The 13,286-nt window shown below is 42.2% G+C and overlaps 1 protein-coding gene across 12 annotated transcripts in view; it reads right to left on the bottom strand.

Moving 5' to 3' along the window:
• The window catches only part of dgkh (diacylglycerol kinase, eta), a 59,591-nt gene that overhangs the window by 43,297 nt on the left and 3,008 nt on the right, over nt 1-13,286 (bottom strand). For 8 of the 12 annotated variants that reach the window (XM_044216877.1, XM_044216880.1, XM_044216876.1 and 5 more), the window contains 2 exons: nt 2,886-2,996; nt 1,703-1,861 (listed from right to left, as the gene is read on the bottom strand). In XM_044216877.1, coding sequence (XP_044072812.1) covers nt 1,703-1,861; nt 2,886-2,996 — 270 coding nt within the window. The remainder of the gene's footprint in view (nt 1-1,702; nt 1,862-2,885; nt 2,997-13,286) is intronic. The other 4 variants (XM_044216882.1, XM_044216888.1, XM_044216874.1 and 1 more) reach the window with 1 other exon arrangement.

The following is a 13,286-nucleotide window of genomic DNA, read 5'->3' on the forward strand; positions in this document are numbered from 1 at the left end:
TGTGGGTGTGTGTGTGTGTGTGTGTACTTGCTACATAGTGAGTACAGGTTTTTTACCTACAGAGTGAGGACATTTTCGGCCGATCCTCACAACTCCAAAGGGCTGTTCGAAGGTTAAGACTTGGCTTTAAGGGTTAGGTTAGAATTAGGTTATGGTAAGGGTTAGGCATTTAGTCGTGCTGCTTAGGGTAAGGGGCTAGGGAATGCATTATGTGAATGATGGTCCTCGCAAAGATAGAAGTACAAGGATGTGTGTGTGTAGAGGGAGCACGTGTCTCAGCACATATGCCTACAAGTGCGTGTGAATGTGAGTATGGAGTGTCAGCCAAGAGGGCCTAAGTATGAATGGCATGCCAACACAAACACTGCCCCCTTGTTACAGCGCTCTCGGCTGCTATACCATTGCATCACATGTACGTATGTATATGTGTGTGTGTGTGTGTGTGTGTGTGTGATTGCCGTCTACAGTTCTTTTGACACACTCCTTCTCCCTCTCTCTCACTCACCACACCACCAGTCCAACACACACACACACACACACTTTTATATGCGTGGGCACACTCACTCAACTGTCTTGAGGGAAGCTGTAATGAAAGCTGACAGTGAATGGTGGACAAAGGCAAGCGTCCAGACCCTCTCTTACCCATAGATCCAGAGCTTAGCTCAGCGGCTGCATCTCAGCAACCTCAACGAGCCTCCTTTCCTACCTCCTCCAATTCCTCTGTCCTGTCCTTCAATTTAAACCAGGCCATGTGGTTATTACATGTTGTTTTACTGTTTCTACTGCCCATTTAAACTGTTAAGGAGCAGAATCCATAAATTCTGCCTATGACTTGCTTATCTTTAACTGGCTGCTTTGTGTCTTCAAATAAGGAAGGAGAGGATAGGAGAGTAGCTTCTAGGACAAACCGCAGTGCTGAGATGTAGCCTCCCTAATGGATCAATGAGGAGGTCAGACTTCCTAAGCGCAGGGCAGCACAGCCAGCCAGGCCACCTTGGAGACACCAGGGTGGATGCACATATAGGGAATGGGCACTTATCTATAGAGGCTAATGTCACTGTCTGGCCATGAGAGAACTGACTCACTTATAAGGTTCCAGTTACAGATGACTAATCCTTACCATAACACACAACCAAAAAAAACAAAGCATTTACATTACTTTTTTTTTTTTATTCTTGCGGCATGACCATCAAGAGACTTTAAGCTGCAGGGAAGGACAAGCAACACACAGTGTAAAAACAATAAAAGCCACAACCCCTGTTAAGGTTGATTTAGTATAACAAGATAAATTGATCCAGGTGTGGCCTTACAGTCTGTACACATGTGTTTTGCTATATATATATATATTATATCTATATTAGATACAGTGCATTCATGTCATATGGTTATAAAAAAGTTCTGGACTTTTGCTCACCTCCTCCAGAAAGTTGGGATGTGTGGAATTAGTTTGTAAGGAAAGCTTTATTTCCTCAGTTCATTCACAAAATCACCCTCTATCATGTTGTCTTCTATCTCATCTGTAACATTTTCAACCCTCAATGAGTCGATACATTTTTACATCTTAAGATACTAAACCTGTCTTTGCCCAGTAGCGCGATATGACATGAATGCAGCACTATCATGTATAGGTGAGTGGGTAAGTAGGGAATGGTTAAGCTGTTGCCGTGGTCTGGCCCCTGGCCCCTGGCTGTGCTGTGCTGACCCGAATTCTCACTAGGCCTTCCTCAGATCCGCTGGCACCCAGAGGTGGGGGGGAGCGTCGTGCGCCGGTCCAGCACACGGACAGAACTCGCCAGCACACGCGACTCCTGGACACCCTGCGCAGCGCCCGCTCCTGCCAGCGTGCCAGGGCACTGCCAGACTAGTGCACGTGCAGACACACGCATACACACACAGGCACACACACACATGGTCCAGACCAGGGGAGGTTAGGTTAGAAGCAAAGGGGAAAGAGATGTCAACAAGAGTCAAAAGTTCAAAAGTTCAAAAGAAAAATGCACTTAAAATAAGGTGAACACAAAGCTTAGGTATTGTTGAAAGGAAAAAAAATAAGATGATGGTAAATCAATTTAAGTGAGTAAGGACGGGAAACAAAGGAATTCAATTCAAAATCAACGTCTACTTGCAGTAGATGGATTACATTACATATGAAAAAATATGAAGCTACAGCCAGCAGCAGCCGGTTAACTTAGCTTAGCATAAAGACTGGAAGCAGGGGGAAACAGCTAGCGTGGCTCTGTCCACAGGTAACAAAATATGCCTACCAGCAACTCTAAAGCACACGAATTAACACATTATATCACCAGGCCAGGACCAGTAACTTCCTGGGGCCCCTTCTGGTTGCCTGGCAACTGGTCCTGGCCAAGAGATAGTTTGGCACATAACCCCTGTAAAACAGCGAACTGATGTTTTTACGCTTCGGTTTTGGTACAGATTAAACAAACAAGATATAACTTGTTAGTTAGAGAGCTTCAGAGGTTCTGGGAGGGGGAGTTTTTTTTTTTACCTTTGGACAGAGCCATGGTAGCTGTTTCCCCCTGTTTCTAGTCTTTGTGCTAAGCTAAACTAACCGGCTACTGGCTCGGGCTACATATTTAAGATACAGACACGGGAGTGGTATCAGTCTCGTTTGACTTTTAGCAAAAAAAGCGAATAAGTGTATTTCCCAAAGCGTAGTCCTTCAAGATGGTCTGCTTGTCTCTGAACCTCTAAAAGCTTTGTTTCCAGACGCTAAAGAAAGATCAACACTAACAGCACTTTGGCAGCTTGAGCGTTTCCATCTAAACTAAGTCAACTTATAGACAGAAGACTTGAGAACATTTATCCTACTCACCTGTGGCTACTTGTGTATGTGTGCTGCATTGGGATACACTAGGTGAGCTTACCTTAGCATCTTTGGCGTAGTAGAGAGTTCGGCCTCTCAGTTTAAAGTATCGCTTTTTCCATCTCTGGAACGAGCTGGTCTGTTTCAGCAACAATCCCTCCTTTATACTCGTCTGAAGGGAGAAAAGACACAATAAAAATAAAAAACATGCCTTGTATCAGTGAAATGTTCCTATTTATCAGAAAATAACGCTAAAAGGCTTCAGTCTCTCTCACAGACACTGCATCCCGCTCTCAGATGCAGAACACCCTCATGTATTTATCTACAGGAAACTGTCAAGATAAAGTGTGCACTGCTTATGCGTGTGTATGTGTGTGAATCTGAGCACCAATTTTATGCATGGGAGACAAGGAATAGTGGAGAAGAAAGGAAACCCATTACACACACACCGCCCCTCATTTCTCTGAAGAGCTATAAACACACATCAGTCTCACTCAACCCCGTCCCCTGAGCCAGAGAGAAAAAAGATCGAGAAAAAGGGCCAGGACGGCATCCCATTGACTGCTTCTGCTGCCTTGGCCTTCAGAACGCGACTTCCACCATGCAAGTTTGACAATCTAAAAAGAGACTCGCATTGTCCCATTCTCACTTCATAAATGTTCCACACATTGGGAACATTTTGTGGTAATTTTGAAAGCAAGGCAGAGGAGGAGGAGGAGGAGAATGCAGTGTACCACAGGGAGAGAGACAGGGATGATAAGGCTCAGAAGGAACAGATAGGAGAGTGAAAATGGATTGGAAATGTTATGATGGAAAGACAGTTAAAGAAATAAGGTCTTCCTGTCTCCTATAGAGCCAGTATGTGTGTGTGTCAAGTCAAACACAGTACACACACTCATCATCATTACGACCACCATCATCTTGCACACATTAACACACACTGGACATACAGAGCAAATACAATGAGACATGGAACAGTGGACATGGAAAAGATAAAACGCATACAAACACACACAGATGGAAATGCTGTGTGGAAGAACATCATTCTCTCTGGGCACACAGATGAGAGGTGGGGCACACACACACACACACACACACACACACACATATACAGAGGCTATTTATAGCAAAGGAAGGCTGCTCTCTAAGGGGAGAATTACAAACAGAGACGGAGGCCTGAAGCTGACATCCTGCTCACCAGCTGTGTCAACTTAAACACAGAAAACACTGCTATAGAGTACAGGCTCACTGTGGATACACACTTTCTACACACGCTGCCATGTATGGTTGATACCAGAATTTTAAACTTCGATAAAATACTGGTATAAAAAATAATACTCGTGACTTTTTTTTTCGATACCAAGGCAAAAAAAAAAGTTCTAGGCAAACAAAATAGGATACATGTTTTCTTTTTTTTAAATTAACAACCTGCATACAGTGCTGGGACAGAAAAAGTCAGTGAACACATATTTTACCAGTTGATTTTCTTCCCCGTTGTTTCATCTGTGCAGCCTTGGGTTGAAAATCGTATTGTAGACCTGTTTTTGTTCATAGCTTCGGTACTCGAAACTATCAAATGTATAATTAACGGAGATCGTATCGTTTTAATCAAGTGGTATTGAAAAAGTATCGATACTGTTGACTACCTTACTGGCATGTCACAGTGGATGAAGCAGGAATGTACAGAGCCGGGCTCGGGTCACCCAAATTACAAAAACATATTTTCTCAATTACCTCTTGTGGAGTCAATACTGTAGAATTTGTTTTATTTGGCAAGGCTTTGAGATATCTTTCTCTGAGATTTCTGCCTCCCCCCGAACAATAGAAGTGAATGGAATTGCATTCGAGGTACCCAAAACATTGAAATACTCCATTAAATAAAATTCAAGAACAACAACATCATCTCTTTCCAGAAACAGTGTCCCCGTTAATCAGAATATAATAATAATTAGTTAATTAATAAATTTGTTGATCGTCAGAAAACTATTTTGATAATTGAATAATTGTTTCAGTCATGTATTAAGCACAAATTCCAAATATTCTTTGGTTCCAGCGCCTCAAATGTGAGGATTTGCTGCTTTTTTTTTGCCATATGACTGTAAACTCAATATCTTTGGATGTTGGACGGTTGGTTGAATAAAACAAGGAACTTGAAAATGTGGCTGAGGGAAATGGTCATGGGCACCTTTTTATAGACAAAATGATTAACTGAGAAAATAATCAACAGATAAGTTAAAGCTAACAGATAAAAAAGCTAGTTGTAGCCATAGTTTACATAGTGACTATGTGTAAAAAGTAGTTCCAATGAAAACTGTTCAAAGTGAGATCTCTGGAGTCTTGACATTCTGGAAAGAGATACTGATGTGAATCTTCCTTAAAGCTCAGTGTTCAAGCCTGTCAGTAACAAGAAACGAAATGACAGGCAGAAGAATTGTATTGGGGCGGGGGCAGAAATCTCAGATATCTTAAAAACCTGGCAGAATAAAACTAAATCTAGAGTATCTACACGGCTAAATACAACTAAAGGAAAGTGAGAAAATGTGTTTGTTTTGTAATTTAGGTGAAGTGAAGAGGAGCACTTCAGTGATGTTGTATTGCACTTCATAAAGTCTGGGACTTATGAGAGATAGTTTTAAAAGAAAATGTCCAAATCAATGCAGCAGAGGCCGAGATACCCTGACTTATAGTCCCTAGTATAGGTCAAGCTCCAAAAACACTGGATCCTACTCTTCCCATAATGCAACTTGATTTTCATTAGACCCTTCCACACTGGTTAAGGCCCATGTTTTTCAAACTCTATGCCCCAGATTATAATCCACACTTTCTGTTAAAAAATGTATAGTCTCCAAGCCCAAACCGAGATTACTTAAGTGATGTCCCATCACTAATTTTCTTAGACTTTAAAAAGCTCCTTCCAAAGCCAGAGAAAATGTTGCACTATTACTGTTCTACTCACAGTGTGAATAGTAATGATGATGTATGACTAGTAAATTCACTTCGACATGAAAAAGTGAAAAGAAGTGGAGTGCAACTTTAAAAAGGCGCCATACAGAGGGTCCTTGATAGGATTCGAGGGGGTCCATCTAAAAACGTATGTGCTGCTTTACTGGAGAATACCGTAGGTTAAAGAGTGCATTCAGGGATCTCCTAAGCAGTTTCTCTTTTGAACAGAACTGCTATTTAGGAAACACAAGGAAGAGCATTGTTAATGGTTCTTCCTTGCAACACCAATGTTGACATGTAAACACAGGCAGACTCATGTGAACAAACAGTACACATGTACGTATATTGGACAGCTAATCCAACCGGAAGAGGGGGAGCACAGTGATGACTGAGAAGCTTAATGAACACCTCACGACAGATTGAGACAAACACACACAGAGTGGGTAACTGAGCTGCGTACTATAAGCTGGGGAGTTGAGTCATTAAACAGCAGAGTATGAGCTGTATTAGTATTGACACTACCAAGTAGACGTAATATATATTTTTATCTTCAGGAAAACTGACAGAAATTCCTCACAACCTTGTTTGGAACGCCTGCATATTGAGACAGTCAAACTTTTAATAGCCAGAGATTTTGTCTTGGTGCTAAATGCATAGACTGTATAAAAGAAGTGGACGTAGCCACCGTGACGTCACCCATTGGTTTGTGGACCATTTTGAAGCCTTGCGTTTGGCATTTTGGCCGTCGCCATCTTGGTTTTTCTGAGCCAGAAATGACCATATTTGAACAAGAGGGTGGAGATGAGGAGGGATAAGCATTGCTACACCACTATCCTGATTGACAGGTCGCTGTGGTAGCGATCAATCACAAGGTAGCCACATCCTAAAGCATACCCTGCTTTATCATCTATTTTACTCTAAATGGGACCATAATTTACTAAATGAACATCATGCTGTATTGAAGAAGACTTGAAACTAGCGATTGAGACCATAAACTCTAAGGAAAGTGTTTACTGAGGTAATAAATCAAGTGAGAAGTTGGGTCATTTTCTCATAGACTTCTATAGAATCGGACTTCTTTTTGCAACCAGTGGAGTCGCCCCCTGTTAGCCATTAGAAAGAATGCAGGTTTAAGGCACTTCCGCATTGGCTTCATTTTTCAGGAGTGGAGGCTACGTATAATTCTTTTATACAGTCTATGGCTAAATGTTTCTAAAACTTTCAGACTCTGAGCCGCCAAAATCGCAAAGTGGAACTTTAATCCTCTCTGCCTAGACAGACCAGCCGAAGTGACTTTGCTCTAGTTGGATGTTCTATTTTGTATTTTGTCCCTCCTTGGCCTCCATAGTTCCTTTCCTTGTCTTCATCTCCTTCCTGTTGCCAAGTAGGCCAGAAGTGATCTATAAATAGTCCTTCTGCTTGCCTCTGTGCACAACTCCTCTCGCTAAATTGTGAGACAGAGAGAGAGTCCTGTGCCAGAGAGAAATGAGTAACCTGAGCACCATGTACCATACACCCACACTTTGCCTGACCACTGACAGGGTGACACATACAGACTCACAGACACACACACACACACACACACACACACACACACACACGCTTATACAATGGACAAAGGCACAGGCAGTTCAAATGAGTCTAGCAGCTGTGGTTGGTGGATAAGAGCAGAGCAGGAGTTCCCTGGAAGGCTAAATGAAGAGACCTACGTCCTGCCTGATACCCAGACAGTCAGTCAAACAGCTTACTCACATAACTAGTTCATGCAGGACCTGACCATCTATGAACTTAAGCCAGGGCTAACTAGAGTCAACAATACACTCCCTTATACTAATCGTATAGCCTCTCTCTCTTACCTTAAAGCTCCAGAGCACAGTGTCTTAAACCAATTACCCGTCCCCTCTGGACCTCACTGAGGTTTCTACCTAATTAATCTGATAAAAATGCTTAACTTTCCACCTCCTTCCCTGGTTAGCATAATTGTTTTATAAGTGTTTTAATGCGAAGCACAAAGGTTAAAGATTCTTAAAATGACAAACCTCAGAAAGCTACAGGGCTGCTAATAGTGTCCTAAATATCGGGATCGTGATTTGGTGTGATCCACTTCACATATCACCATTCTTGGGATCAAATGAAATCATGGTTGAAATTGCACCAATGATAAAAACCTCAAATCATTTTGTGAAATGGGAACATGAATATGGCTGCAACTAATGATTATTTTCATTATCGATTAATCTATTGATTATCTTTACATTATCATTTAGTCTGATAGAGAAAATTGTCAATCCCAGTGTCCCAGTCCGAAACAAAAATATATTCAGTTTACAATGGTATAAAACAGCCTTAAAAGAATTACTCAAAATGATTAAGCAAAATATTATTATTATCAAAATAGTTGCAGATAAATTTTCTGTAGATAGACTAATTGATTAACTGATAGATTAATTGATTAATAGTTAATCGTTGCAGCGCTAGACAAGAATATTAGTTACAATATTCATGAAGCTGGGAAGCAGGTCTCTGACTCCCGGACCATCAGCACCGGTTCCCCCCAAGGCTGCATTCTTTCCCCTCTGCTCTTCTCCCAGTACACCAACAGCTGCACCTCCAGTCACCAGTCCATCAAGCTCCTGAAGTTTGCGGATGACACCACCCTCTTTGGGCTCATCTCTGGTGGGGATGAGTCTGCCTACAAGTGGGAGATTGAGCATCTGGTGACCTGGTGCAGTCAGAACAACCTGGAGCTCAACGCTCTCAAGACAGTGGAGATGGTTGTGGACTTCAGAAAGAGCCCAGCCCCACCTGCCCCCATCACCCTGTGTGACTCCCCTGTCAAAATTGTGGAGTCCTTCTGCTGCCTGGGCACCATCGTCAGCCAGGACCTCAAATGGGAGCTGAACAGCAGCTCCATCACCAAGAAAGCCCAGCAGAGGGTGTACTTCCTGCGGTAACTGAAGAAGTTCAACCTGCCAAAGACAATGATTGTGCACTTCTACACCGCCATCATCGAGTCCATCCTCACCTTCTCCATCACCATCTGGTACGCTGCTGCCACTGCCAAGGACAAGGGCAAACCACTCCCAACCCGGACACAAACTGTTTCAGAAACTCCCCTCTGGCAGGGCCAAAACCTCACGCCACAAAAACAGTTTCTTCCCGTCTGCAGAACGGCCTCATCAACAAGGCCCGGGACCCCCACTGACACTGACTCTCATACCCACTCGACCCCCCCACCCCTTCTAGTACAGTATACTCATACTGTAAACTTTTGCACATTCTCATGTAAATATTTTGCACATTGCACACACTGTCATATTATTTTCTTATACTATTTTTTATTATTCTTTAATCTATTTTATATTTATGATTCTTGACCTGCAGTACTTGCTTTATCTTTCGTTATATTTGTACTATGTTTATTGTTTTGCACCAAAATACCAAAGCAAATTAGCAATAAAGCTGATTCTGTTTCCGATTCTCTCCTGGCGCTCTTAATAATTCTTCTGAATGATTGTGAAAACTTAATTCTCATTTAATGGGAACTTAATCATCTTCTCTATGACACTGGCTGTCAAATTCTCGCTAGGTATTAAATCTGTACTCTGTTTATGGATTACTCTGTTTAATCCGTACAAAAACAGAAGTGTGTGGTTTTTACGGGGGGTTACGTGCCTGTGTTTTGGCCAGAGGCAGTGACTAGTACTGGAGTCTTGTGGTCACTGTGAGGTTGCCAGGCAAACAGTGGAGACTCCAACAAGTCATTGTACGGATTAAACAATCAAGATAGGATGATAGATGGATTTGGTAACCTTTGGACAGAGCCAGGCTAGCGGTTTCCCTCTGTTTCCAGTCTTTATGCTAAGCTAAGCTAACTGGCTGCGGGCTGTAGCCTTTGAACAAACATAAAATCAGCATTTATCCCAAAATGTCTAACGGTTTCTTTAACAAACAGGCGTTACTCAAAGACCCACTGCCATGGAATGACAGCCAGCCTGTGGTAGACGTATCAGAAACTTGCCACCAAAGGCTCTGTATGCCTCCACTAACGCTGCTGCTGAGGGAGTTTATGTCAGTGCTTCTTCCCTGTTAGCCTAACTACGAGAAAGATCTCTCATCTCTTTTTTCCCTGCCAATATTGCAGCTTCTTCTAAATACAGAACCAGAGTCTTGCAGGACCCTTTGATACCACATACACATGTATACATGTATGCCCTTGCACCTACTGCACATACACACACCTACACACATACATGCAGTACAATAAGAGAGATATCTCAGCTTGCAAGAAGAAAATCTATCTCTGTCTGGCGATTTCAACTCATGACTGATAAGACTCAACTGCTGTGACTGTAATTGGTCAGCCCATAGAGAAGACTACCTATCTGTCCTTAGTTTTAGTGGATGCTGACTGGCTGCTGAGACAAGCCCACTGTCTCAGGACTCATTCCATGCAGTTAGACTCTGTTATACCTCCATTACTGATTCATTTGTCATTCCTGAGTAAGACTGGAGTGCCTGTGGAGCTTAGAACAACCAAGTCTTTTAGAGACCAGTGCTGAATCTCTCAATTTCTCTCTCCATTTCTTCCTCGGTTTCCCGCACCTCCACCACTCTCCTGTAGCTGTCTCGGCATATTGTCCTCTCTGTTGGGTGTAATTGTAACTCTGTACCCTTCCTCCTCCAACTCCCACCACATGCTAAAATTTCACCACGGTGATGCGAAAATTACAATCATAGTTGGGAAGGGGTAATTCCCCTGTCTGTGATCTCCTTTGTGCAACTGGACCACATATATGGGTAGTTATACATGTGTCAAGTGGGTACAGGGGATGTTAAGTGATGTTGTTGAGGCCAGCAATTTATACACAATTACCTCAATTAGATTCAGCTACAGCTTTGGACAGAAAAGGACTCAACTTTACATGGTTTCAGTGCTATATTGGATTATGGAACAAAATTATGTACAGTTACTATTTCTGAGAGTGTGAGAGATACAGATCGACTGACAAAGTAATAGGTGAGACCATTGCAACACATTTAGAAGTAGATATTCCCTTATCTACAGTATTGTGTTCCTTTCAACCTATCATCATCACTTCAATTGAAATGGAACTTTAGTGGCAAATTTACTGTTTAAGTATAGTCTCAGTACAATCTTTCAGTAAAGAAAACAAAGGAGTCAGGAATAGGAAGTACAAGACATCTGAGTGGGCAAAACCCACAACACTTTGAGGAAGGCTTTGGGGACATGTTTCTCCTTCTTATGCTTACCTATTTGAGTGTCTACCAGATGGAAATATTATCAAAGAGCAAGGTAAATTAAATGGGCAAAAATCAGCATGTGAATATTGCGTAATCTACCCCGTGCTGCCATTTTGGCCTGGTCTCTCTTGCAAAAGAGAGAATGTATCTCAAAAGACTTCCTGGTTAAATAAACTAAACCAATATCAACTGACTCAACCCAAAGCGGATCCCAAGAGTATTTATCCAAAAAGTCAGCCTTACTTCCCATAAATGTAAGTCACAGACTCACATCTTCCAATGCATGGGAAATATGGACCGAAGATGAATATTCTTTACAATGCCTCATCCCAACCCCACCTAACTCAGCACCTTTCTGATCTGGATTATTCTTGCAGCTTTCCCAGTCCCCTGTACAGCAGCAGCAGCAGCAGCAGGCTCAGGCATGCCATTAGCTCTGCTTTCAATCACACAGCTACAGTATTAGTCACAAGTGTATAAGCTCTCTTCAGCTGCATCAGCACACCCTGAAAAGACAGAGAGGGGGCTGAGAGTGGAGATGACAGGAGAGAAGAGGCTATGAAAAGACTGTTATTCAACCCCACATATTTGAACAATATGTAGTCTGATTCTACCAGATAGTTTTGTGTTTACTGTAACTGACTAGTTTAATGGCTAAAATGCATTTACAACAATACTGCATCCACTGCATGAGAAAGAAAGAGAAACATGCCAGTGCCTGATGCCCATATGACAGAGTATCAAATTCCCTCTGTGTGCGGTCAAATCCCATTACTTTCTGTCTGACGAGAAATCTCGGAGCATCGGGCAGTGATGAAGGATCCTCAATACCTCTGCTTCAGCCAACCGTTCAGCAACAACAACTATTCACAGCTGCCAATATATTGATTTGCCATGATGGGTTTATAAGTGGCTATTAACAATAGTGATTTCAGTTGTAGAGAAAGAGACAGAGACAAAGGACAACACCAGAGTTACAGTTCACTTCTGTCAGGAGTTAAGAGATACTGCAATCAATAATGATAGAGTGTCAAAATCTTATTTTTCTTAAATTTCTTTTTTTTTGCAAAAAAGATATTTCAAGACTTTTACAAAATTTTGTTTAATTATCTCGATATTCATAAAAGCATGCGTATAGCTGCCCAATTTCATGACGATTCTCGCTACAGGAGTTTACAGGTAAACGACCATCCCCAACTGGCAGTTTTTATTTCATTTCTTATGGAAAAAGGCTTTTTAAAGCTTCCGTGCTGCGTTAAAGTAATTGTTAAGTTGGACATTTCTGTAAACTTGCTGGCTTTTCCTTCTCACTCTTTGTCTGCTTTGATTTAGTGCTATGTTTATCTTGAAATTTTCCCGAAACTGAAACTAAATGTAAACACAGAGAGGGAACATCTGAGAAGATAGCAGATGAGACCTGCTGTGGCACAGGTGCCCCTTCAACCAAACCAGCTGTTTTACAGGCAGCATTGCCATGGAGTCGGACAATGAGGGACGAAACATGTGGTTGTCTGTGGCAACCAAAGACCCAGAGAGACAGTGGACGGAGAGGGACGGACATAGACAATGTGATGGGCAAACGTACACTTGCATGTGCACACACACACACACACACACACACGCACACACAGTTCAGAGCTGAGCAAACAACCCAGTGGAACAACACTCAGTGAGTCAGTGCCTGCATGATCCATTAGTAACTCTCAGCATACACACACACACACACTCTCACAGAAAAAAACCCACTGACCCACACGACAACAACTCTGAGACCTTTGTTACCACAATGTCAACATGCTAAGCACACCGATACAATTAGGGTAGAAGTGCTTTGTACCATTGTGATAGCAGTATGAACTAATTCTAGTGTGACATGTAGCCTGCCGTATATAGTTCGGCAGAGCAGATTAGGTCTATCTGGGCTCTCTGCCAGCCAATGCAATTAGCATCCCTGCAGTATACATACATTACTGCAGTCGGAGTGTACATCATGACTCATATCAACCTGACTTTCATCCACTTTTAAAACTCCTGCCGTAACTTCAGAGGCGACAGGTGAATAAAGAATCACTGCGTGCATGGAAAAATCTACTTACAATAAACAATTCTTCAGGAAATGTCAACAAACATCAGTTGATGAGGGACAGTCATCAGCTGGATCTATGTTTACACTTGTCCAGTATATTATATCACCCTTTAGACTGGCTCATGATTGAGTACAACATAATAACGCTGTAACTGTCAACTGACAGAA

The sequence above is a fragment of the Siniperca chuatsi genome, linkage group LG12 (genome assembly GCF_020085105.1).
Source record: "Siniperca chuatsi isolate FFG_IHB_CAS linkage group LG12, ASM2008510v1, whole genome shotgun sequence".
NCBI classification, from domain to species: Eukaryota; Metazoa; Chordata; class Actinopteri; order Centrarchiformes; family Sinipercidae; genus Siniperca; species Siniperca chuatsi.